This window comes from Sceloporus occidentalis, unplaced genomic scaffold, assembly GCF_023333645.1.
Source record: "Sceloporus occidentalis isolate IW3139 unplaced genomic scaffold, rSceOcc1.0.p SCAF_6, whole genome shotgun sequence".
NCBI classification, from domain to species: Eukaryota; Metazoa; Chordata; class Lepidosauria; order Squamata; family Phrynosomatidae; genus Sceloporus; species Sceloporus occidentalis.
Window position 1 is genome coordinate 59,374,658 of NW_028316986.1, and position 27,738 is coordinate 59,402,395.

Genomic DNA, 27,738 nt, shown 5'->3' on the forward strand with positions numbered 1-27,738 from the left:
AACTTGCAACCTTCTTTTATTATATTGAAAAATAATAAGAAGTAGCATCTTTCTCCTATATTCATTAGTACCCTATTTTCCCTGAGTAGATCACCTCAACAGAAAACGAGTATCAGATAACTCATTCATGCTTAATTTGCCGCAAGTGTTCAGGCTATAAAGCTACTATTTTTAAAAAAGCATAAACGTTCTCCCTTGCATCATATATGGTGTAGGAAAAATTGTTAGGTGAGTTGAGCTGATTGTGACAAGCCTATGAGACTTCAGTTAAACACAACAAATTGATCCCCTTGGGATCAACAGAATTTATTGACTGCATCTGAATATGAATGGTAAAGCTCACTGGTCAATAGGACTTTAAATCGAAGAGTAGGCTGTAGCTTTATTTAACTGTAAGACAGAGGCCCAATTGTCTGTGAAGGAACACTCAGTAAAAGGGAAAGTGGCTAGAATACTGGCCTAACTATAGCTGGGCAGAGGCCTGTCTGTCATGTAATACAGTACTCCAAAAATTAAATCAAAATTACAGGAATTCTTCAAGAGACCCTTCTGCTATATATTACTCATTTGAGAAACTGTCCTCTCCTATCGACAGATATTTGGTCAGTTAAGGCAGACATTTAAGAACAGAATCACCAACAACTTACAAATTCCCAACAAAAATAAGTGCTACATTTATAGTAACTACATTAAAAACCCAAATAGATTACAGATTACCATAGTGAGAACTCGCTTTCATCTGAGAATTATGTTGGATGAGCTTCTTAATTTCAAGCCTTTCTAACTTGCAAAATAATTCTACAGTACTATTACTAATTAATACAGTAATATTTTCATTAGATTAACTTCTGCTGTGTTGAAATGTCCAGTATGTCCAGCTAAAATTTCCAGTAGTGAAAATTCAGCCTCTTATTCTCATTTCTGACCACAGTAGGGAACACATATTCAAAACACAAGTACTTTATTAAATTTAGCAAACTTTCCTAATTTCTGTTGTTATTTTTGACATACGAGTACCATTGAAGGTTTGCTGGTCATGATGTCTCTTCAGAATATTTTTTTTCAGGCTTCAGGCTTACTAATAACAGAGAATTCAATTCCATGCTTGTTGAGTCTGTCAATAAATTTTGTTTTTGAGAACACAGCCCCTGGAGTATAGACACCTCCTCTGTAAAACAAATACACATTTGTTATTAGCACCCCTGTTAATCTTTCGACAAAGCAATCCTATCTTCTCTTTCTTACACAACACATGCAGAGATTCCACCTCAACATTAGGAGGAACTTCCTGACAGTAAGGGCTGTTCGACAGTGGAACAAACTCCCTCGGAGTGTAGTGGAGCCTTCTTCCTTAGAGGTCTTCAAACAGAGGCTGGATGGCCATCTGTTAGGGATGCTTTGATTTAGATTTCCTGCATGGCAGGGGTTGGACTGGATGGCCCTTGTGGTTTCTACTAACTCTATGATTTTATGAAATACCATGAACTGTCAGAAATAACACATTTATTATTTAAATTAATTTAAGAACAGTGGGGTAAAGTTTAATTACATAATTGAAGGCACTGACAGTGCAAACCTACAAGTGTATTTAGAAATAAGTGCCACAGCATTCAATGGGACTGCCAGAGATACAAGACTATAGCCTGAAATATTACACAATACTGAACTTGATGTGAAAGCTCTAATATACAATTGATGAATCTAGTGAAGTCCAAAAGTTTACTTTGGGTCTACACAGGCCGGCACTTTGCGCTGACCTGTGGGCGGAGTCAGGGTGCATCGTCTACATGCTGGATGCCCTAACCCCACCCCCAGGGCACCATTTTGGCGTGCACCAGTCTACATGGCATGCACCATCATGGCGCAATTCTGGCACTGCATCTACACTATGCAGCACCAAAGAGGTGTCATAAAGCCACACCACCGCACCTATGGCACCCCTTGAGAGAGTGCAAAAAGGAGCTGCTTTTTGTGCTCTCCGGAGGCCAGATCGGGGCCAGTAAAGGGGCGGCTGCATGCTGTCCATTTGGACAGCTCCTTTCTCTCCCAAATGCACTTTGTTTGAAAAAGTACTATGTTTTCTGACAAGAGGTCAGCAGTAACAAGTTAAGGTCAATCAAATTATTAAATGTATTCTCTAATATTTATTCTAGTAAAATACCAGTGCTCTATACAAATGGCTCAGAAAATGTTCAATGCTGATTTGTATAGTGGGAGAGAGGAAAGAGCTGCTGCCGAACTGTTCTGAATACATGCTCCATAACCTGCAGCATTTCACTAACGTTATGTCACTCAGACAATTATGAGAAAAATTCCACTCTAGCCCTCTGTGATGGTATATTTCTAGTGTTCTGCTGACTAAGAGAAGGAGAATTAGTTTAACTGAACGATCTCTTTGGAGCTAATTTTTATACTGTTGAGAAGATAGCCCTGATCTATAGATTAAAAAAGAAAGAAAAAGAAAAGAAAGCATAGCAGATATTTCACACCAATAAAATTAAGACTTACTTTTTAGGAAGAGAACTCTTGTCCTTCAGCAGTGTCACACCTGCCTGAACCATTGTTCTAGGTGTAGCAACATAGCCAGGTTCTGTGAAGACAAGTGAAGTAAACAACAACAAAACAGTTTAAGCAATTTAAAATTTACAGTAACAGGTTGGCAGAGGTGTAGGCACTGAGAGGGATGAAGCATTGTCCCCCCCTAAGAATTCTGCCACCCCAAATAAAAAAATCCCTTCAGTCCCCAAATTTCTAGAACTTAAAACAGTAATTTAAAGCTTCAGCATTCAGAAACACAGTTTAGGCATCCAAAGAAAAGGGGCAGTTACCAAGGGGATGCAAACACCACAAATGTTAAGTTTCTAGAATTTTTAAGGATAAAGGAAACTTTCATTGGGGGAGGAAAAATTCTCATTTGGGGAAGTCATGTCCACATTTTGCCCCTTCATAACTACAACCCTAAGACATAATACATGGGAAGCATGAACAGTCACCAGACCCCGATCCCCTTTTTTCCTACTGGTTTCCTGTTTAATTTAAGACAACACAATACCTTGAATGGAAACTGATGAGTAGCTTGCTTGGGAGATAATGGGGCGAAGAGACTGGCAGCTTGGAGAGGCCTCTGGCTGCTCTAGCCCCCATTGGCTAGGGACCGTGGCGACCAGATGCTGCAGTCCTAAAGCAAGACACTGCTGCAGTCCTAAACAGGCCGCCAGCAAGGAGTGGTTTTTCAGTGCTCCTTTTCTGGCTGGCTTTGGGCCACCTTAGGGAGCTTCAGGGCAGTTTCTGGCCGTGTCAGGGCCGTGAGTCCTCTGCACACCGTGCCCCTGAAGCTGCCAGAAGCCACACTTTTTGGTCTGTGCATTTTGGGCCAATCTGACATTTCCTTTATTTGAAACCTTGTTCAAGCTTAAAGGTTTTAGAACTGGAATTATTTTAGAATGATGATTCTGAGTGAAGTGAAGCTCAATTGTCCTGTGATGAGAAAAACGTTTCCATGAAATACTATACCTCTTGTGTGAAGTCATGCACAATTATGAAATTCTGTTAACATATTTTAAAAGTGTATTTGCTTTTCCACAGGCTGATGTCTAAGAGAAGCAATTGGTTACCAAATGGGGCTGTCACTTTGGTGCCTGTTTTTATAACAATCATATTTTGCAATAAATATGGTAATTACTGAAATACATATGATGAAATTTGCTACAGTATAGTTGGCCTACCTGGTCCTTTCACTCGAGTGCATATTTTAACATCTGGTTTGCCCTGTTGTGGATCTTTGCCTAAGCTGTATCCCTCACCAAAAAATATCATTTCAAAGGATGTTCCTTCTATCTGCAATTTCAAATAAACAGTATTAGCCTTCTCAGCCACAACACCATGTACATAAAAGTCATACCATACTATCTCTACGGAAAATAGCTCTTTCATAAAAAGAAAACCACACACACCTCAGTTACTCCTGTTTTTCAAACATAGTACAGACTGAATATCCCTTACCCAGAATTCTGAAGTACTCCAAAATACAAAATTGTCCACAAGGGTGACTGAGATAGTGACCTTTTTGCTTTCTGGTGGTTAGTGTACACAAACTATTTGTTTCATTCACACAATTATTTAAGATATTATGTATAAAATTACCTTCAGTCTTATGTGCTTATGTGTATAAGGTGTATACAAAACACAAACTAATTTCATGTTTAGATGGGTCCCATTTCTAAATTAGCTCATTGTGTATATGCAAATATTCTAAAATCCAAAAACAAATACCCAACCCTGAAATCCCACACACTTCTGCTCCCAAGAATTTCAGGTAAGGGAGGCTCAATCTGTAGCTTAGGTTTAACATTATTCACTGCAGAAATAATTTAGTTTGAGACCACTTAAACTGCCCTAGCTCAGTGCTAGGGAATTCTGGGAACTGTAGTTTTGTAAGACATTTAGCCTTCTCTGTCAGAAAGAGTTCTCGTGCCATAATAAACTACAGTTCCCAGGGTTCCCTAACACTGAGCCAGGGCAGTTAAAGCCATTTCAAACCGGATTACAATTTCTGCAGTGTGTTTTGGACCTATGCTGCTTCTCACACATAGAAATCTTAATAGGAAGAAGGGCATTATAGAAATGTAGGAAATAAATCTTACAACACCAAAATGAGGGTGTAAAAATGGAATAGAACTTGCCACATAAAACAACATAGGCTGAAATCTTAGAATCATAGAGTTGGAAGAGACACCAAGGGCCATCCAGTCCAACCCCCTGCCATGCAAGAACTCTCAATCAAAGCATCCCCATCAGATGGCCATTCAGCCTCTGTTTAAAGACCTCCAAGGAAGGATACTGCACTACACTCTGAGGGAGTGTGTTCCACTGTCGAACAGCCCTTACTGTCAGGAAATTTCTCATAATATTGAGGTGGAACCTCTTTTCCTGGAGCTTGCATCCATTGTTCTGGGTCCTGTTCTCTGGAGCAGCAGAAAACAAGCTTGCTCCCTCCTCAATATGACATCCCTTCAAGTATTTAAACAGGGCTATCATATCACCTCTTAGCCTTCTCTTCTCCAGGCTAAACACCCCCAGCTCCTTAAGTTGTTTTTCATAGGACATGGTTTCCAGACCTTTCACCATTTTAGTCACCCTCCTTTTGACAGTTTCTCAACATCCTTTTTGAATTGTGGTGCCCAGAACTGGACACAGTATTCCAGGTGGGGCCTGACTAGAGCAGAATAGAGTGGCACTATTACTTCCCTTGATCTAGACACTATACTTCTATTGATGCAGCCTAAAATTGAATTGGCCTTTTTAGCTGCTTCATCACACTGTAGACTCATGTTCATCTTGTGGTCTACTTGGACTCCTAGATCCTTTTCACACATAGTCTCCTTAAGCCAGGTGTCCCTCATCCTATATCTGTGCATTTCATTTTTCCACCATAAGTGCAGTACCTTACATTTCTCTGTGTTGAATTTCATTTTGTTAGCTTTGGCCCAGCTTTCTAGTCTATTCAGGTCATTATGAATTTTGATCCTGTCCTCTGGGGTATTAGCTATTCCTCCTAATTTGGTGTCATCTACAAATTTGATACGTATGTTCACAATTCTGTCATCCAAGCCATTAATGTTGAATAGCACTGGTCCCAGGACAGAACCCTGTGGGACCCCACTTGTCATTTCTCTCCAGGATGAAAAGAAGCCATTGTTGAGCACCCTTTGGGTTTGGCCAGTCAACCAATTACAAATCAATGTAACAGTAACCTTGTGTAACCCACATTTTACAAGCTTGTTTGCAAGAATGTCATCGGGAACCTTGTCAAAGGCCTTACTGAAATCAAGATATACTATATCTATGGTATTCCCTTCATCTATCAAACTGGTAACTTTATAAAAAAAAAGAGATCAGATTAGTCTGGCATGACTTGTTTTTCTGAAATCCATGTTGACTTTTTGTGATTATGGAATTGCTTTCTAGATGTTCACAGACTCTCTGTTTAATGATCTGCTCTAGAATCTTTCTTGGTATAGATGTCAGACTAACTGCACGATAATTGTTGGGATCCTCTTTTTTCCCCTTTTTGAAGATGGGGACAACATTTGCCCTCCTCCAGTCTGCTGGGACTTCTCCTGTTCTCCAGGAGATCTCAAAGATTATTGCCAATGGCCCCGATAATACATTTGCCAGTTCTTTTAATACCCTTGGATGTTTTTCATCAGGTCCTGGAGACTTACATTCATTTCGATTAACGAGGTATTCCTATACTATCTCTTTCCTTAGTCTGTGCTGAATTTCCCTTATTCTGTCCTCTGCTCCATTATCCTCAGGTTGAGCACCATTTGCATTTTCTGAGAAGACTAAAGCAAAGAAGGTGTTGAGTAATTCTGCCTTTTCTCTGTCCTCTGTTAGCATTTTGCCATCTTCTCCATGCAGTGGCCCTACCATTTCCTCCTTCTTCCTTCTGCTGCAGACATACCCCCCAAAAGCCCTAACTTCTCTAGCAAGCCTGAGTGTTAGCTTTTCTGACTTTACCCCTATACGTGCTTGCTATTTGTTTGAATTCCTCTTTGGTGATTTCCCCATTTTTCCATTTCTTATACATGTTTCGTTTAAAACTTGGCTCAGTTGAAAATTCATTAGTCATCCAGCCTAGTTTCTTGAGACATTTCCCATTTTTCTTCCTTACAGGAACTGTTTTAAATTGTGCCTTCAGTATCTCCCTTTTGAGAAACTCCCATCCATTTTGAATTCTCTTTTAGTATTCCTGACCATGGGATCACCCCCAGTATTTCTCTAAGTTTACTAAAATTAGCTCTCCTAAATTCTAGAATGCGTCTTACTTTATTTTTATCTAAAACAATGTACTTGAGCATCGAAATTACCATTTGGGTTATTTTCACTTAACCTTCATAAGGTTAAAATTATTGCTGGTCCTTTTATAGGTTCTTTTTCAAACACACACTGAAGAAATACCTCTCAGTAAAAAACTGCATAACATGCAACGATAACAAATTTTTGCTCACAACAGAATAGAGACAAATCTGTCTTGCAACAACTAATTTTTCTAGCAAGTGTACAGAAGATCGCATGCACAATGCTACATCTGCAGATATACGCTGTGTTGTATGCAAACTTGGGGACAAATCTCAGTTGGATCCATGCTTCAAGTATAATGTTCTTCCTGGATTACCTAGCTTCTAGATGTAGGCTTTTGCCTCCATGTAGCAAACCTGAGTATATTTGCTAACTACATGCTGCACAAAGATAAACAAGTCTGTTGGATTTATCCTTTCACTATTAACAGTATTCCAGTACTTCCATTCAGAATATCACTGTTTTAGTTTATCCATTCCTCAAGATACCCCCTATTCATTTTCCAAAGCTTAAAATAGCCTTCACACACAGGAGTAAGGAATTTTCCATGGCTGTAATTAAATAAATTAATGTACAGGTCTCAATGAATCAGTACCTCACATGGAATATAAACAATGGTTTCATTTCCTGAGGGCAAAACAGCAACATTAAAAGCAGGAGTATTCAGAAGCATGAGGACGTCTGAATACAGCTAAATGTATTGGACAGATTCAAGGGCAGTCCTCTGAGTTCTGTTGCAACTAATGTAGGAAAACCTGTCAAAAATATTATCATCAAATAAGAACAAAGGTAGTGATTACCTGTTTTTCTGTTGGCCCTTCTTTTCTAAAATATCCTCGAGAAAAAAATTCAGGATACTGAAAATAAAAAGGTCTTCATTAATTTCAAGTAGGAATTTCAAAGCCATCAAACCTAGAAATATTTAAAACCATACCTACTTTTATCAGGAGCTTTCTTCCACAATTGAATTTCGCAAATATTAAAAACCAAAGGCCAACAAACATCAGCTTAATGACAGATCCAAGACCACCCGCAGTGAAATAAGCAGCATATTGTACCTGAACAGAAGGGAGGGTTCATATCAGTAAACAACTGCAGTTAACTTTTTATTTTATTTGCAAGCCATTCTCATATTTTTTGAAAGCATTCCAAAGGGTACAAAGTTTTGAAATAATAAGGAAAAAATAATATTTAAAATATAAAAACAGTGACATCAGTAAAGAAGTGGCTTGGAATTTAGTGAAACACTTATCTAAAAGTACTCTCTGATGTAGGAAGCAAATCATCAGCGGATAGTGAGTCAATAGAGTGAGAGCTGATACATGAAAACTGTACTTAATTCTCCTTCATGCGGTCTCCAAACAGACCACCAGGAATGCCTTCTCTGAAAAACTCAGAGACTTAGCAAGTTGATAAGGGGGAAGGCACACACAGAGACACTGAGATCCTAAGTTGCTATGCGTTTTGTTCACTAACACCAAAATCTTGAATCTGGTCTCATTTCCAAGACTTACTCATGGATTAACTATTCTAGTGTACAAACCTGAAGAGTGATCATTCACTGAGAATTAAGGATTTTACAAACAAATCTGAAAGCTGAAGAAAATACAGTAGGACCTTGTTATCCACTGGGATTTGGTTCCAGGATCCCCCATGGATAGCAAAATCCGTGAATGCTCAAGTCCCATTAAATAAAGTGGCAAAGCAAAATGGTGTCCCTTATATAAAATGGAAAATCAAGCATTTGCTATTTGGAATTTATACTTTTTAAAAATATATTCAAACCATGGATGCTTGAATCCGTGGATAAAAAATCCGTGGATGAGGAAGGTCGAATGTATATTTTCCTTTTACTGCCATACTTACAATAGTGCCAATCCAGCATTAACATCAGTGTATCATTGTGCTAGGTAGTTACAAGGAATACTAATTTGTTGCTTAAAAAGAGAGAAACCTGTTATAGAATATGAAGTGAAGAACGCTCAAAATGGAAACAACAGCAACATATAGCAATAGCATTTGCGTTTCTATACCGCTTATTAGTGAACTCAGAACTCTCTAAGCAGTTTATAATCTGTAATCCAATTGCCTCCAACAATCTGGGTACTATTTTACCAACCCATGAAAGGATGGAAGGCTCAGTCAACCCTGGAGCCACCTTGTGGCTGCAGTACTGGCATTTAACCACTGAGCCACCAGGGCTCCATTTCTTATTGTTATTACAATAATGTTCATTTAAGTTTGAGAATTTTAAAAATGTGATGGCATTGCTGCAGGAGTAGTGCTAACAGCCTTGCTGCTATATAACACATTTGGTTTTGTTCATTAAACAGAGCTATATAAACACTCGCATGCATGGTGGGGGGACATTTTTTAAAAACTTCCCAGAAGTTCATGAACTAAGACCTGGAAGATTCATACAGTCAGCCCTTCCTTTATGTGGAGATCCGTTCTGGAACCAACCCACCCTGGCGTAAGGGAAATGCCGTGTGTGCTCAAGCCCTATTGAAAACAATGGGGCTTGTGCACATGGTGCAGTGTGGTGCACACGCCACTGCTGTTACCGTTGCGTAACTTCAGCATAAGCTGAAAGCTGCATAGGGTGTCCCCACGCATGGCGCGGACGCACTGTACACTGCAGTCCTATGTAGTTAGGGATGCCATAACCCGGCTGCAGGCAGGGCAATCACGTTTTTGGGGGTGCTGGCATGGTCACGGTCCGGTTTCGTGCCAAAACCGGGACTGCCCGCCGGCGGCCACCTCCGCCCCCATGCTCATGCAGCCGGCTGGCCACCCACTTCTGCATCTGCCTCCTCCTTGTCCTCCGCCCCCTGCGCGCTCCCTCTGGTCGCGGCCGCCCATGTGGCCGGCTGGCCAGCCAGCCAGCCAGCCACCCGCTTCCTTCTCCAACCTCCTCCTCCCCCACGCGTCCCCCTTGCCTTTCAGGGCCATGCGTGGCTGGCTGGCCACCCTCCTCCTCCTCGGCGACCCTGGCCCTGGCCGCACGCCAGCCTAAAATAGGAGCTGGCCCCTAAAGGAGGCAGAGCCTCAGAAAAGGAGGAGGAGGCAGAGCGGAGGACGACTCTGGGCCAGAGGGAAGGGAAAGGGCCCTACCCTCCCTTCAAGACGAGGCTTCTGCACTTGCAAGGCCACACGCAGGGCTAATGAGGAGGACTTCCTCCTCTGAGTCTGGGGCTGAACAGCCCGCCCCCTTCTCCAGCCCAGAGCCTGTGAGCGTTGGCAGCGGGCTGGGCTGTTCCAGCCCCAGTCTGCCCCCATTGGCCAGTCAGACTCAGGAGGAGGAGCTCCTCCTCTGTTGGGCCGGGCTGCAGCCAGAGAGGAAGGAAAGAGCCATTTCCTTTGCCCTTTTTTGGCACCAAGGAGGAGGAGGAGGAGGAGGTGGGTGCCCATTTACAGTATTTATTTTGGTTAAGTGTGCTGTTTTTAAAGTGTATTTTTTCCAGTATTTATTTTTATTAAGTGTATTTTTAAAGTGTATTTTTTCCAGTATTTATTTTAATTAAATGTATTTTTAAAGTGTATTTTTTCCAGTATTTATTTTAATTAAATGTATTTTTAAAGTGTATTTTTTCCAGTATTTATTTTTATTAAGTGTCTTTTTAAAGTGTATTTTTTGCAATATTTATTTTTATTAAGTGTATTTTTAAAGTGTATTTTGATCATGCCTAAGAAACATGCATTTATATTTACATTTTTTAAAAATCATCAATTTTTTTGTGTGTCCTCCATTTTTTAAAAAAATGTGCCCTACATTTGAAAATGTTGTCCTACATTTGTCCCGGTTTGGAGGTCCAGACTTATGGCAACCCTATATGCAGTGTATACCTTTATTTGGGAGAAAGTAAGGTATATAGAGTTGCAGCTTAAGTGATACACACGCAGTCAGTTGTGATTGCACTGAAAGTGGAGATGGTAGAATGCAGCCCCAGCCCTCTACCTCTGAAACCTTTGTCTATAATGAACAAAGAGGGCATTTTCCTCTTAATCTTATAGATGGGAACCCAAGAAGAGATCCACCACAATTTGCACCACTTTGACTGATTTCTGACAAATAGCCAGTGATAATGTACCTAGCTGAGCAATGTTCAGCTTATGTGTAGGTACCTCACACCAGGTATTACTGTCTTCAAATTGGACATTTACCCTGCCCCACCTGAACTTCATTCCAAAATGTGTAATGAGGGGCATGAGGTTTTTCTTTCTCTATTTGTCCTGAAGAACCTCCTTTGTTGCTTCAATCTCCAGAAGGATTCTGTGCAACTGGGCACCCATGAAAAGTTAGTCACAATCTACATTTCCTTTTTATGCATCTGGTAATTTCTTGACCCTCTGAATTAGAAGCCTATAGTTGAAGAGTGAGCTCTGCTTGCACCTAAAGTTGCCTATTGAGTCACCATGTCTAATGGTATCCAAAAGGCCTTTCCCGTCAGGAGTACCTCACTTCTGAATTCCACATAAATAGATTTAATAGAATTAATATGGTGGTGACAGCTGATGTTTATTAGGAAGATCACTCAGACTTTTACCTTTAAAAAAGCCAAGTGTGTGTTCCTCTGTTATAACTGAACAAAATTATTTTAAGAATGATTAAATAAACTTACAGGTGTCTCCTGCAGATGTGTGTGCAAATAGCGCTGAGTTCGTGTTACCACAGCAGGATCTGATTCCGTGAATGGAACGGAATACTTCTGAAGTTCATTACAGTAAAACACTTCACCTCTGCAAAAAGAGAAGCCAAGAAAATTAAAACTCAGCAAAGTTTAAGCCAAGACATTTATCAAGAACAAAGTAATCTTTTAGACAAAGGAATCTTTGTAAACATAAATTCCATCAGGATGTTTCCTTTCTGGAAAAGCCTTGAAAACTCTATAGTTTTTTGTGGGTTTTTCAGGCTATGTGGCCATGTTCTAGAAGAGTTTATTCCTAACGTTTCGCCCGCATTTGTGGCTGGCATCTTCAGAGAATGCTTGCCTAGAAAGGAGTTGGGTATATATATATATCTACGGTGTGAATCTGGGAAGACAGGAGTGATTTGCATGTGTATGTTCTGTTGCTAATGGCAGGCCTCAAGGTGGGAGGGTATGCAAGAGAGGATTACTGTCTGCTTGATTAGTGCTCATTATCTGCTGAGAAACTCCTGACCCTGGGAGATTTCTCATTTGCATTTGTTGAGTCTTCATCTTGCTATTTTTCAGGATTCTGAAGATGCTAGCCACAGATGCTGGCGAAACGTCAGGAATAAACTCTTCTAGAACATGGCCACATAGCCCGAAAAACCCAAGATAAAGACTCAACAAAGATGAACCCTCAACAAATGCAAATGCACTAAATGATAATTTAGTGCAAGACGAGTTGAGCGTCTTACTGTATATGATAACAACTGCTAGAGTGTTGTATGCCAAACATTGGAGATCCCCAACTATTCCAACATCAGAGGAATGGAGTGTGAAATTAATTGAATTAGCTACATTAGATAGGATTTCTATGTCAAGAAATGAAAGATCTGTACAGGAATATGATGAAAAGTGGAAAAGGGTTTTTGAAATATGGGAAAATAAGAGTAAGAGATAAAGCGTTACATAATGGAGATTGCAAGACTGTATGTTTGTTTTCCAAAAAATGGTTTAGTTTTAAATACTGTTATGTAAATATAACTGAAATAAACATATGCAGGGGAAAAAATAATTTTAGGTATCCCAAACTTGATAAATATAACTGTTTACTCAAGGAAATCAGCAAAAGAAGATCCTGGGAATATAATTAAGTTAAATTAACTCATGAAGCTAGTTGAAATAAGATAATGTAAAGTAAGCAGTAATCAAGGCAGAAGGATAAAACGTTTACTTAAATAGAACAAATATGAGAGGTTTTCCAAGTAGAAGGAAGTCGTATTTCTTTTTGTGTTTTATGTTTTCATAAAGATAGGTCCTTTAGGAAGTATATGTGAGTTATTCCTGTAAGTCTTGTCTTTTTAAGTTAGTAAATGTGGAATAGCACATGTATAGGGATGTTTTCATGTGTATTTATGTATATGTAAAGTTCTCAGTTTGTTTGTCTGTAATTGTTATATGTTATATGTTGAAAAGCAAATAAAGACTATTCATAAAAAAAATAAACCTATATATTTATTGGAAAAAAACAACCAAACAAACAAATGCAAATGAGAAATCTCCCAGGGTCAGGGGTTTCCCAGCAGACAATGAGCACTAATCAAGCAGACACTAATCCTCTTTTGCATACCCTCCCACCCTGAGGCCTACCATTAGCAACAGAACAATACACTTGCAAATTATTCCTGCCTTCCCAAGTTCACACAGTATGTGTGTGTGTGTGTGTGTGTGTGTATATATATATATATATATATATATACACACACACACACACACACACATACATACATACATATACCCAACTCCTTTCCAGGCAAGCATTCTCTGAAGATGCCAGCCAGAGATGCTGGCAAAAAGTCAGGAATAAACTCTTCTAGAACATGGCCATATAGCCCAAAAAACCCAGAAAAAACTATGGATGCCAGCCATGAAAGCCTTCAACTTCACCTTGAAAACTCTGTTATTATATATTTAAGGCATGTACAAATACCCTAAGCTTCCATATGGTCAAGAAAATCATTTTGTAGTAAGCAAATGTCAAAGAATAAAAAGGCCCTAAAAGAGGTATGGGGAATTTGTGGTCATCCAGTTATTGGCTCTCAACTGCAGCTCCCATCATCTCTCACCACTGACTAAGCTGGCAGGGTTGAAGCAGGTTGCAGTCCAACAACATCTAGACAGCCACAGCATTGGGCACCAAAATATACATAAATAATTTATACCTCCTCTTAAGTTTTGCCCCAATCACTGGAATGGGTTTATGTCCTATTTGTCGTCGAATTTTCTTGAGCTTTCCTTGTTCAGCAAGAACATATATTGCTGACTGCCAGGTACCCTCATGAAGACAGGCACCCTGTCAAAATATCATGGTAATTTATAAAATTAATATACTTTAAAATCATTTCAACCCACATACAGCACCAGCTATGATAGTGAAGACATATCCTACTGCAATCACACACACTGAATCTGATTCAGAAATTAAACTAGAGTACATTTGAAAGCTATGGATCAGCTTCTGGGCTCAACCATATATGATGATGATGATGATTTATTTATAGCCCGCCCAATCACGAAGAATCTGGGCAGGTTACAACAATAAAAGACATCAATTACAACAGAGTTAAAAATCAAACCCTAGACCTACCGCCCCCCCCATACCCAATACTAAAATAGAATTAAACAATAACAGTATAAAAACATTAAAAACATTAAAAGCATTTTTTAAAAGGCAGAAAGATAGGTGGGGAAGAATAGACAAATGAGGGGACAATATCTCTGTATCTGGCCATATACTCACTTAATCTTTCCTGCCCAAGAAAAAAAGTGTTTGCTCTTATAGCAGTATACATTTGGGTGGATACATCTATAAGAGTTATGTCAAATTGATGTCTCTATGAATCAACTGTCACCTCTATACAGACCTTTGGTATTGGGATGCAAGTGGTGTTTTAACTCCACTGCAACTTTTTGTATGGGCAGGACTTAACGTGTTTCTGCTCCAGGATGTATCCTGATATTCTAGGAATGTTCATATTGCATTTGTTTTTCCACCAACAGTTTAACAAAATATTATCAGCTATTCCATTTAGGTAGAGATTAGCACTGCTCCTTCCTGCATTTGTCTCATATCCTTAACAAATTTTACACACAAACTCAGAAGACCTGTCACAAACCTATGTTGGAAAGCCATAAAAGAACATGCATGATGTTCTGCTGAATGACAGCTCCACAGTCTGCCAAAAGAGCCAACTCTTCGTTTAAATAAAAGATTTCAAGCATCTTCTCAGTGTTTACTGATTTCATTGTATATGTAAGTGGTGGGAATTGTGTGGCCCTCCAGATGTTTTCACAGTGCAGCTCCCACAAGCCCTTGCCTCCATCACCAATGGTGAGATGTGCTAGAAGTTACAGTTCCAAAATCTGGAGAGCCACATCATTCATTCCTTTAGTATACAGAATAAGTGGCTATTCCAAGTTTAACAAAAGAGCACCAACTAACCTCTGGGCCAAAATTAATAGTCAGGAAACTTTCCAGTGCTGTTAAGGTACCTTTAAGAAAGAGAATGTATTATTATCTCTGGTCATAAGGAAGTAAACAGATGTTGACATTCAGACTGTCAGGTTGATAGATAAATGGCATCACCCTGGCATGGAAAGGTTTTCACAACAGAAGGCTGTAAGTTCAGGGCTTCTGGGCTTGTCTTAGACCAAGTAAGGCTTTTTCTGTAAAGCTTCCCGAAAATTAAAACAGGATAATCCCCACCCCCCACCCCAGGAAAACTGTCATTTTCTTTTGACAGGGTGCTGGGAGGACTTTTCAACATTGAAAAAGCCCACATTGAGGGCATGTGGGACTGCTCTGGGACACCTGGAGACTATATTCAGCCTACAGATCACATTTTCTCACCCTTGCTCCCTCATGTGGATGAAAAGAAGCTTTGTGTTTTGTCTTACTGGAAGGACTGCTCGATGTACACAGTTTTTAGGACAAATGGAACATGAAAAATACAACTGCTAAGTTTAAAACAAATTAAAATTCTGTGATTTATGCTTCCAGTAGAAATGTGAGAAACTGGGCCATTCTGTCAGTCTTCCTGGAAGACCAGCTTCATTGGGCTCTTTCCTCTCCTGCCATTTTGTATCCACAATTCCATTAGGCAGCAGAGCAAAAGGAAGCACAGCCACTCACCCCATTAATAATAATAATAATAAATTTTATTTATATACTGCTTTTCCGCAGATCAAAGCGGTGTACAAACAATTAAAAAACCATTAAAAATGCATAAAATAGATAAAATCCCATAATAAAACCGTGCAATCACAAACCTTTTAAACACAATTTTTCACATTCAGGGGTTCGCTCTGTTGACCTGGTTCCTCAGACCCCTTGATTTCCTTAAATGCCAATAGTCATTCCACCAAGCAGTAGCAGACAGGAAGACAAGAAGCAAAGCCACTGTACTGGCTGTGCTGAAACATCAGCATCATAAGGCTCCAATTCATTCTAAACTGTTTCCACAACATGTTGGCTATTTTGGACGACAAAGGCTATGCTCCTGAGATCCATAAATGTGCCACAACATGCCATAAATAATGCATTTTCCATTTCAGTTATCAAAATAGTAAATAACCAAAAGGGTAACCTTTCAAATTGTTTCTGGTAAATAATACCCCCATATCTGCTGGAATAGAATCAAAACCACAGCTTCCAACAATATATACTCCTTTTTCTTCAGCTTCGTCATTGTAGTTCAAATATATTTCTTCCAGAAACTGAAAGAGAAATGTGATGATGCTGTATTGAAAAATAGAAACTACTCTGTTTTAATGGTCAAGACAATAATTTTCAAAGCTGTTATTGCTGTCACCACTTTCATTGGCACACTATCCACCTTGCAGTGGTATGAAAGATTATTATTTGTCTAAAATTCATATGTAACCTGGCTATAACAATGCTCAGTAATGAACATCCAACATTGATTTCTAGACTGTGTGTGGGATGTGTGTGCGTGCATGGGCCAATGGCTCATGCTGCCACTGCTAACACTCACTCTCAGCTTTTGCATAAGGTGGAAGATAAAACAATTAATTAATTCTCCAACTTTTAGCCATTCTTTTACCACATCCCTCTTTTTAAGTCTATCCCAAAAAGAATCCCTAAAAAAGTGCATGTTGGAGGAATAGTGGGGCTGATAATGTTGAGTGTGCAGCTCTTGAGCAAGGAGCAGCCTGTATCCAGCCAAGATTAATGTAAACATTATCATTCTATGGTAGCGTTAAAGGTAAAAATAAAGGTTTTCTCTTTGATGTGATTGTCTAATCGTATCCGACTGTAGGATGTGATGCTCATCTCCATTACTAAGCCGAGGGAGCCCGCGTTGTCAAAGATGGTCATGTGGCCAGCATATTTTCAGAGAACGCTGTTAACTTCCCACCAAACAGGTACCTATTTATCTACTTACACTTTTACATGCTTTCAAATTGCTAGGTTGGCAGAAGTTGTTACCTATTATGGGAGCTCACTCCGTCATGTGGTGCTTGGGTCTCAAACTGCTGACTTTGCAGTTGTCATAATCAGTGTTTTAACTGCTAAGCCATCACATCCCCAGAATGGTAGCATTACCAAGCTTAACATTTGAAAATAAATATTTCTCCTGTATTATGGTCAGATGAGCAAGTACTAATATTTGGGGAAATATTCTCCATAACAATGTAACAAAAACATTATTACCAAACAAAATATTACATGTTTTCTCAGTTCCACATACCTGGGGTTCTCCACTAATATCAACACAGCTTGCACCATTCTCCACACAAGCTTTCACCACAGGTTCTCCAAAAATACTGTACTGTAAGAAAGAATAAAAGTCATTACTTATATTATACAAGGATGTTTCAATAAATTCAGCCAGCTACCCACTTTTGCTTGTACAGTGGGCTCTTCTTATCCGCGGGCTTCCCGTCTGCAGATTTAAACTTCCGCTGGTAGCAAGCACCGTTGTTTTTAATAAAGGCATGTGAATACTGTTGTATCAGTGGCTGCGTGCACGTTGCACCACCATACGAAACAACTGGATTTGAGTTCCCACTTTTTTGTTATCCGTGGGGCTGGGTGGGGCTGGAATGGATCCCCCACGGATACAAAGGGAAAGCTGTATTTTTAATCATTTTTGAGATGTGATTAGATATGGGGAACAATATAGGCATTTAATAATGAATAATAATGAGGCTATAGCCAAATTTTAAAAATATATCTTGGTTGATTAACTGAATTTTAATCAATTAATGGAATCTGTATGTGAAAGAAAGAGCAGCAGAGAACAGGCCTGACCACTCCTTTCTGTGACAGCCCTTAATTAGACTGAACTCTCATAGAAACCAAAATGACTAAACTGTACTTTGGACATATCATGAAATGACAAGCAACAGAAACAAATGATAATGCTTAGTACAATTGAAGGCAACAGAAAAGGCAACAGAAAAGGAGGACTGTATTACAGGTGGATTGACTCAACCAAAGAAGCCACAGCCCTGAGTTTGTAAGACCTGAAGTCATTCAGTTAGTAACAGGGTCTCTCAGAGGTCTCTCATTCGTAGGGTTGCTGTGGGTTGAAGTCAACTTGGTAACACCTGTAACAACTCTCCCCAAATTAAACTATCTAAATATTATAGTCTAATATTAAAGTTATCAGATTAAAATAATTAACTGCTAAATAGGTCTGTACTAACGTTAATGGCTCAAGGACACAAATTGACCAAGTCTTGCTTTATCCACTATCATGGAGCTATGCATTCTGACTGACCATGTTGACATAGGAAACTACTTCAAATGTCCAATGTTTGTATCAATTAACAATGCTGTCTCTAATACTAACCATCGCACAGTTCTTTTTCAAATCATGCCACCATTATAGAAGTTATAAAAAAGGTAACCTTATCAAATTTATGAAGTTAAGATTAGTCTATTCTTTAGTCTGTTAAATAGCAGGACTGTCCCAATAATATCTTCACCCAGGAAACTTTTTGGTTTAATTTTTTAAAAAGTTTCCATTTCCAAAGTTAAAGCAAAAAATAAACATAAGTTTTATCTTGTGACATTCTATGGCGATTTGATTTCTAAAAAGGTTGCTGCAACATAAAACCTCTTTTTATCTTTTTTAACAGAGGAAAATACTTACTGGGCCTACACAGTTGAGAACAACAGATGTTTGTTTAGCCATATTAGCAAGAGAGGATGGATCACTGACATCACATAGTATTATGCCAACTTCTGACTTCAGTTCTGGTTTCCCTGGAAAGTGAAAAATGAAGTGACATTTTTATAAAGCTTGACATTATATAATGATTTCCCCAGTATATTCTTCCCACTCCATCACCATTATTTTGTTATTAAATGAGAAAGATAAGCAAACCAAGGCCAATTCTAAATTCCTTAATTTAATTACTACTGCTAGTAAATTGTTTACATCCTGTTAATATCCTTTTCCTACAAAGATGACCAGAGAAAATTCTAAAAGTTACACAGCACTTTTAAACAGAATCAAAGCAAAGCAGGCATACAAGGAAGAATCAAATACTGATCATTGTATGTGCTCAATTCTGATTTAGAAATTCAGAGTAAATAGTACTTTCTGACCTCATGTACATTTTAAAAAATCCAAGCCATCTAATCACCATTTTTCTTTCTTTTGCAAGACAGTTAATGCCCATAACGTGAGAACTAAGACAAGTTTTAACGCATTAAGTATAAGGCCTGGGGATGTCCAGCAAATCCCAACAAAAATGTAACACATGCAAACAAAAAATTGTTAAGGTGATTTAAAGTAATCATAATATTTCAGGGCAATATTTGTGAAACTTAAAAAATGCTGGTGATCAGCTGTATTGAAGAAAACTGTTATCCTAAATAACAACATGCAGTATATACAAATCAGAACAAAGTAACAAAATTAGCATCCGAAAAAGCACAATTAACAGCTGAAAGATCACAACAACCGGAATAACCTAAACCAGTGGTCCCCAGACTGCTCTTTAAGGGATTTTGGACGTCAGCTCCTAGAAATATTGGCCAACATGGCTGAGGCTTCTGGAAGATGAAGTCCAAAATCTCTTACAGGGCAGTTTGTGCTCTGTTCACACAACCATAAAGAAGAACCATCTCAAGATATCTTACGGCTTGATTCACAGGAACAAATGGTGCTCCCATTTAACTACATCTGCTGCCACACCGCAGAATTAATGCAGCTTCACACCATTTTAACTGTCATGGTTCCATTCTATGGAATCCTGGGATTTGTAGTTTGTTGTGGCACCAGAGCGGTCTAAATATCTCATAGAATTACACACCCCAGTATTCCATGGCATTGAGCCATGGAAGTTAAAGCCTCAGTCAAGGTACATCTGGCTTTGCTTCGCGAACGAAGATTCAGAAAGGACTCATCCTGCGCTTTGTACAAGCACGTTGGTGACTAAAAAGGCCAATCCGGGACAAACATGTCTGGTTGCAGAAAGCACAGTGGAAAGTCTCCTTAGGTGATGTTTCCGGGTTGCGATTCTTTCTGCATTGTCATTTCTCTTAGAGACTTGTTCACCGTGAGCTTTCGAAAAAGGCTACAGCATCATGGATAGTGCAAGGTACATAGCACCCAGATAAAAGCCAAGCAATGATGGGGCCCTCCAAGAGGCCCGTTGCCGTCAATGGGGCCCTCCAAAAGGGCCCCGGCGACGGCGAAAGGGCTGGCAAAGAGGAGGAGGCCTCCAGCGCTGGTGGCCCCCGCCGGCTTTTTTGCCAGCCTCTGATGGGGCCTGGGGCCCCGTCAGGGTCCGGCAAAGAGGGGGAGGCCTCCAGCGCTGGCGGCCCCCGCCGGCTCTTTCCTGGCCTCTGACAGGGCCTGGGGCCCCGTCAGGGACCGGCAAAGAAGAGGAGGCCTGGCCCCCGGGGGGTGGAAGCTCCACCCCTGCCATGCGGCTCCACCCCCAGAGGGTGGAAGCTCCACCCCCAGCACATGGCCCCTCCCCCAGAGGGTGGAAGCTCCACCCCCCGGCTTCAGCCCCCCAGTTGTCTGCGGGACAGCAACCCGGCCCCTGGCTCAAAAAGGTTGCCTACCCCTGGTTTAACCGATACCAGTGTATTTTAAACAGTTGTAAATTGCAAGTGAGAACACCCCCAAGATGCTGGACTGCATGGATCTTCCGATCTGATTGAGCTAATCTTGATTTTAACCAAAAGCTACTGGGGTTTAGCTCACAGGTTTACACTGTGAACAATGGTTTTTGCCCACAGCAACCTACGACAGAGAGCCAATGTGGTCTAGTGGTTTGAGCACCAGACTACGACTCTGAAGAATGCAGGGCAACCAAAACAGTGAAGGGTCTGGAAACGAAGCCTTATGATGAGAGACTTAAGGAGATGGGTCTGTTTAGCCTGGAGAAGAGAAGGTTAAGAGGTGATATGAGAGCCCTGTATAAGTATTTAAAGGGGTGTCATATTGAGGCTGGAGCAAGCTTGTTTTCTGCTGCTCCAGAGAATAGGACACAGAGCCATGGATGCAAATTACAGAACAGGAAAAGAGATTCTACCTCAACATTAGGAAGAACTTCCTGACAGTAAGAGCTGTTTGACAGTGGAAGTCACTCCCTCAAAGTGTGGTGGAGTCTCTTTCTTTGGAGGTTTTTAAACAGAGGCTGGATGGCCATTTATTGGGGGAGGTTTGATTCAGAGTTCCTGCATGGCAGGGGGTTGGACTGGATGGCCCTTGGGGTGTCTCTTCCAACTCTAGGATTCTTTGGCCAAGGTTCAACCCCCGTTCAGCCACAGAACCCAAATGGGTGACTTCACAAAGCATCTGTCATCATCAGGTGTGGGAGGGAGTGAAAAGGCAGGCCCACCTCCATCAGGGCTAGTCTGAAGAAGAGCCCTCCCTCCAGTCCATCTGCGCTGGTCCAGGCCTGAGAGGGCGAGAAGAACCTCTGGACTTGATCCCCTTCCCCACCACCACCCTTCCCTTCTCCTTCTGTGCCCTGTCTTTTGCGATTGTAAGCCTGAGGCCAGGGAACCGTCTAATTACAAATAATAATAATAATAATAATAATAATAACTGTAAGCTGCTCTGAGAGACTTTAGGGCTGAAGGGCAGGGTATCAATGCTGTAAATAAATCAGTGTTGGAAGAGAACCCAAGGGCCCTGATCCGGTCCAACCCCATTCTGCCATGCAGGAACTCTCAATCACATTACTCCCTGACAGATGGCCAACCAGCCTCTATCTGGTTTTTGATTGGAGAGCTGATGTTGCTGTTTTTAACTGCTGCCTGCTTATTTTAACCAGTTCCATTTTATATCATTACCTATTGTTTTATACGTATTTTGTCGATTGTGTGCCATTGGCAGGTTTCATTTTTATTGATCTGATCATTTGTATGTACAGCGCTGTGTACATTTACAGCGCTATAGAAATAAGCTATAATAATAATAATAATAATAATAATAACAACAACAATAGTTTAAATGGAAGCCACTCTCAGCCTGAGGGGAAGAAGGCAAAGGCAGGCCCTCCTGGCAAGCCATGCTGGGACAGGGTCGCCCTACGCCAGGCGGCAGCCACCTTCTTGTCTCGCTCCCTGTGACTCCAGGGTCTCAGGTCCAAAACAGACGGTGGAAATAACCCAGTCGGAGGCCGCTTTAGCTGCCATGGCTCACTGCTAGGGAATTCTGGGAATCCTGGCTTTGTGGGAGGGACATTGAGCCTTCTTCTGTGTCAGAGAGAGCGCTCTGACGGTGCCACAATAAACTACAGTTCCCAGGATTCCGCAGCACAGAGCCAGGGCGGTTAAAGCGGCCTGCAGCTGGGTTTCATTTCTGCTTAGGTCCAAAGCCCACTGCAGAAACGATCCCCGTTTGAGGGAGCTCTGGGGACTGTAGTTTCTTGTGGCTGAGTTGCCTCTCAAAGACTACGCTTCCCAGAATTCCCTTGAGCCAGGGGCAGCTGCAGCGGCCTCAAAGTGTGTCTTGGAGCTTCCCTTCCCAGTCCCCAGACGGGGGCGTCCTCTTCTTCCTTCCTCCTCACCCAGCTTGGCAGCCGCCTTGTCGAGCACCGCCTGCAGCTTCTCGCGGCTCCTGCCAGCCACCGCCCAGCGGAGGGCGCCCCGCATCTCCTCCTCGGAGGCCACCCGGGCCACCTCCTCCGCCACGTGCTGCCCGGTGAAGCCCGAGGCCGCGAAGACCACCATCTGGAAGGGGCGCCCCGTCGCCATGGCAACACCCCCAGAGACTCCCCTTGCCTTTGCTTTCCCCTCACGCTCCTCCTGGGAGGCAAGAGCAGCGACTGAGCGGCACAGAGTCTGGCGCCAGTCTAAAGAAGAGGGAAGGAAGGGGCGTGGCCTCTCTCTCTTCTGCGAGGGCGGGGCGAAAGGGGCGGGGCCTAGTGGGGTCGCAGAGATCGCCGTCAGAGTTGTCTTTTGAGGTTTGCTTGTTTTTTCTGTCAATGCCCTACACTCTTTTTGACTGTCCTCCATTTTGCAATGCCTTGTCCTCCATTACAACTAGGACATCTGGTCACCCTGACTTGATGGCAAGTCATAACAGCAATAACATGCCTTCCTTGCCCACTTTTGGCAGCCACCACACTCTGCATCACCAGTCAGCCTTCATCCCAATCCACCAATTAATTGAGAGCATCTTTTTAATGCTCTTGCTATTAGGAGTATGCTCATTTCACAAGCATTTCCCAGAACTGCCTGGTTGATCATAGCTATAAAAATGTAGAGGGAAAAGGCCCTATTAAAAAGCTCTACCAGGCTTTATTATCAAGTTGGTCCCATAAATGAGAGACGTCCAAAAGCCCCTGTCATCTTCAACAGTGCTCTGATCTGGCAAATTCAGGGACATGGCACCTTTGAATCAACCCATCTGTACCATGGTCTTATGTTTTGTTTTACTGCCTTCCACTTTTCCCAGCATTATCATCTTTTCCAGTGAGTCATGTTGACTTATGAGATGTGCAAAGTCCAGTAGCCACAGTTGAGTCGCTTTGGCTTCTAGGGAGCATTCAGGGTTGATTGGCTCAATTTGTTGGTCATTTGGGCAGTCCGTGCTATCCATCAAAAAATCCTCCAGCACCTCATTTCAAATAACAGGAATCTCTCTCAATCCCTGTCGGTTTTCTTCACTGCCAAGCTTTCCCAATCATACAAATAAATTGGAAATACAAAGGTATTTTTAGACAGCAACCTTTGTTTTGTAATGATAATGGCAGCTGCTCTGAGTGCCTCTCCTGTTGTAGAGTGAGATGTACAGTACATGTAAATAAATAAATGCATAAATTTGAGGGGGTATATTAGGCTTCATTAGCTGTTAAAAAGGTATCTTACTCTGTTTGTTGTTCAACATTCTTTGGAGACATCCCACTATCCATAGCCTATTAACACAAATCACTTCTAAAATGCTTCTGTGCAAATTATATAAGACATGAAGATGTAAAACACATCTGCCAGGTAAGGAGGGTGAGTAGATGTCACTCCTTATTATAGAATTGGTTTCTGCATCCCTTGGTTCTGTGGTTTATGCAGGTCCATGTCTCTTCCAGTTACTACACAGCTTTCTCCTCAACCCCTAGAAAGCACTTAAACATCTGCATCCCATCTGGTCTTCTGGATTTGATGGGAAACAGTTAATGAAATTTCTATTATTGCTGCATTTTTTATTTTAAGAGAGGGAGACGTGCTTGTGAGATTTTCAGCCCCAAGTGCCCAGATAATTTGGCTGGACTGGAGTACTGCACACCTTGATTTTTTGCAGGGAGGGGACTAATTTGTTGTTCAGGTTCAGGCCACAAAAGAACTTGGACCTGTAGTGCTTTTGTCTAAGAGCATGGAAAGCCCAGACTGAGCAAGATGGACAAATAGTTGGAAGGCATCTTCAAACATGTGTATGGGCTACAGGGGCCTGAGGCTAGCATGTCACCCTGGAGAAGTGTGCAGGTGGTGGCTGTTCTTTGTGGCCACACCATTCAGTGGGAAAGCACATGAATAGTTGAAGAGTTATTGGCCACTGTAAGGAAAAGCTCCCACAAGCCTCTTCTCTCTCTACTTTTCTTCTGAATGCCAGTGATTCCTGCTCCTATTTGTCCTGCCACTCAAGTGATGGGTCCTATCCAAGATGGTTTCTTAACACGTCTGCTCATTTTCCAATGGCCCTCTTGTTAAGATGGTTGTGATTATGCATAGCCAGTCGAGTTCTTTTTGAACCACCACACAGAGAAAGACTATAGTGGTGCCACTGGCAGGAAGATATTGCAACCTGTATTAAATGGAGCTTCTTTTCTTTGCTCTCAGCAGTGTAGCATTTAGGACTTATCCTAGTATGAACGTTGTTGTTGTGTGCCTTGAAGTCGTTTTCAACTTAGGGGGATACCAAGGCAACCCTACCATAGGGTTTTCTGTGGCTGAGAGTAGGTGACTCGCCCACAGTCACCCAGTGGGTTTCCATGGCTAATTGAGGAAATGAACCCTGATCTCCAGAGTCTTAGTCCAACACGCAAACCAGAGGAAGCAGCTGCTGCAAAGATTTGGATCCTAAGGAAAATGTACAGATGTGGGACAAAGGTGACAGGCTTACCAGAGGTCACAAGCAAGCCATGATGAGACAGCATCTGGATCAAGCTGAGTCACACAGGGTCATCATCATATGGCAGAAAGTGCAAAGTTATACTGCATAGAAGATATGTATAAGATTACACACTGGGAAGGGCCTGGACTAAATGCCTGAGGATGGCACATGTATATAAGGGGAGGAGTCTCAGTATACAATGTGGGTAGTTGGTGATGTGTTTACGGCGAGAGACTTTGGCAGTGAGCACAAGATTTGTAAACAGTGGAACGATAAGTAAAAGCCTCATTGAGAGATATCAGCTTGATGTCTTGTTTGCTGCTTCTGGGAGAAGGATTTCTCCAGCTTGCGCAGAGCACTGGTGGTGCAGTGGTTATATGCCTGTACTGCAGCCATTTAAAGGTTGCGAATTCAATACTACCCTGGGCTCAAGCTCAATTCAGGCTTGCATCCTTTTGAGGTCACTAAAATGAGCACCCAGCTTGTTGGGGGCAATTAGCTTACAGCTGTAAACCACTTAGAGACTGCTTAGGTGGTATGAAGCAGTATATAAATGAAGTGCCTATTGCTATCCAGGTGCAAAGCTTCAGCATGGTGCAACGCAGTTCGCACAATCGAACCAACAGTTAGGACCATGCTACCCATTGATCACCTGGCTGCCACAATGCTGAGAGAGAAAGAAGAAACAAAAAGAGGAAAACCTGCAGAGCATCCAAGGAAATTCCCTGAAGGAAAAGGAGATATGTCTCAAGATACTGAGGACTTGTCTACCTGGGTGATTTACCCCAAATTCCCTGTGAACTTCCTGCATCCTGTTTACATGATGCAGGGCCAAAACCTCAAACTGGGCCCAGACTATCTTCACAACACCATGTTTTCCTTTCCTAACTAATATTTAAATAACTCACCTTTTCTTGCAGGATGCCTGGTGCTGACACTGTGGGCGCAAGTAAGAACTAGGTGCCCAGTGTTGATAGCGTGGCTGGGCACCTTGTCCGGATCTCAGCAGCAATGCTGGGTGTTGAACGGGTGGCCATGTGTGAAGGCAGTTGGATGTCATTTTCTGCAAGAACTAAACACCCAGAGCAACCAAACACCCAGAGAGAGCAGGAAAGGGGAGAATTTTGGGCCAGCATACTCCTAGGGCAGCCTGGAATATTCTGGTGTGTAGATCTGTCCTGAAAAGATGATACAGTATTAGCTGTATAAAACCCAGTGTAGGTTCTCTTAAAGACTTCTTTGGGGTTATACAAAAACACAAGAGAACAATACATAAATACATGATATCCAATGGCATAAGGACATGATTATATTTGTACGTTGCTTAAAACATGCTCATACCTACTCAGAATTATAGCTGGAGAGACTTCTGAATATGTGAAAAAGATAAGGTTCAAGGACATCTAGATGTATCTGGGCTAAAGGGGAAGAAGTAGCCTAAAAAATCTGAAAGGTTATGTGAGAGTAGGAGATAATAAACATCTTCCTTTAGACCTGAAAGATATATTCCACCTCCTTTTGCAGCAGAACCCTCTCATTAGTGAGCTTCACCCTCTCTATTTCCCAAAATCTATACAGAATATCCAAGAAGTAGCTTGACAAGGTACCACCTGTTTTGTTGTTCAATCTATTAATAATATAGAAATAGTACAATAATGTTCTTACACAACTGGATGTCATATATTTATGTGTTTTCCCTCTTGTGATTTTTCTATACAAGAAGGCCTTATGAGCATCTGCAGGCTAAAATGTGGTGGGGGTTTTAGCTAATAAAAACTGGCAATTCATTAAGGAATTAATGTTAATGAAATATAATGCAAATTACATTTTATGGTCACTATGAAGGTCAGAATTCAGTTCTAACTATGCAATGTTCCTGCTACAGAGAAGAGGAGGAGAGAGGTAGCTGGGCAGCCATTTTAAGTGGTGACTGTTTAATTGTTTTTTAAACTCTAGGAAGAGTGTGCTTGTAGTCACATCTTCAGTGAGTCACACCTGTGAGTCACTAGGAGCGGAGCAAGCAGACTAGCTCTTTATTTCTTCTCCCAGAGCCTCTGCAGAGCAGTTCCTGCTACAGAGAAGAGGAGGTGCGCGAAATTTTATTTGTATTTTTATTTCATTTTTTTTAATCCAAGGAAATCTACAGCAAAGGCAGAATTGATTGAGTTCACTGCCACAAATTCTTGAAGCATCAGGGGCTTAGCGTTGGTGTTTTCTGGAGGATTCTTTTTTTCAGGAGGAAGCCCACAGTCCTGTTCCAGTAATTTCCTAAGACTTTTCAGTATGGACACTGACGGAACCACAGCAGTCACCTGCAACACTTGTGGGATGTTTGTCTTCTTGCCTAAAGAAGTGGAGAACTTCACATGCCCTAAGTGCAAGTTGATAGCCCTCTTGGAGGATAAAGTGCAGCAGTTGGAGTCCAGAGTAGCTACACTTCAGCATACTAGGGAGCAAGAGGATTTCCTGGACAGAACAGAACTAACAATCCTGGACGAATACCATGCAGAAGAAGATGCTAGAGCCGAGGAGGTCACTTCACATACACAGGAGGCAGACAGCTGGAGGAATGTCACACAGAGAAGTAGGCCAAGAAGGGATTGTTTGGGGAGCTTGCAGCTAGAGAATCGATTTGA

General features: G+C 41.4%; 1 protein-coding gene across 1 annotated transcript; it reads right to left on the minus strand.

Annotated features, from left to right (window-relative positions):
- On the minus strand, positions 1–22,820 carry LOC149310806 (saccharopine dehydrogenase-like oxidoreductase). The gene is made up of 12 exons (XM_089529793.1): positions 22,563–22,820; positions 18,677–18,789; positions 17,267–17,347; positions 16,142–16,271; positions 14,998–15,047; positions 13,718–13,848; positions 11,487–11,604; positions 7,803–7,922; positions 7,665–7,721; positions 3,726–3,837; positions 2,509–2,590; positions 1–1,168 (listed from the first exon to the last, which is right to left on the minus strand). The coding sequence occupies exons 1-12, from the start codon at positions 22,747–22,749 to the stop codon at positions 1,063–1,065; spliced, it is 1,287 nt and encodes a 428-aa protein (XP_089385919.1). The 5' UTR covers positions 22,750–22,820; the 3' UTR covers positions 1–1,062.
- Between the last annotated feature and the right edge of the window lie 4,918 nt (positions 22,821–27,738).

Coding starts and splice junctions, on each gene's coding strand:
- LOC149310806 (XM_089529793.1), bottom strand. CDS start 22,749: ATGGCGACGGGGCGCCCCTTCCAGATGGTGGTCTTCGCGGCCTCGGGC. Junction 17,348..18,676: donor TTCTCAACTGTGTAGGCCCA/GTAAGTATTTTC, acceptor TCTTTCTTACAG/TACAGTATTTTTGGAGAACC. Junction 2,591..3,725: donor CACTCGAGTGAAAGGACCAG/GTAGGCCAACTA, acceptor TTGTCTTCACAG/AACCTGGCTATGTTGCTACA.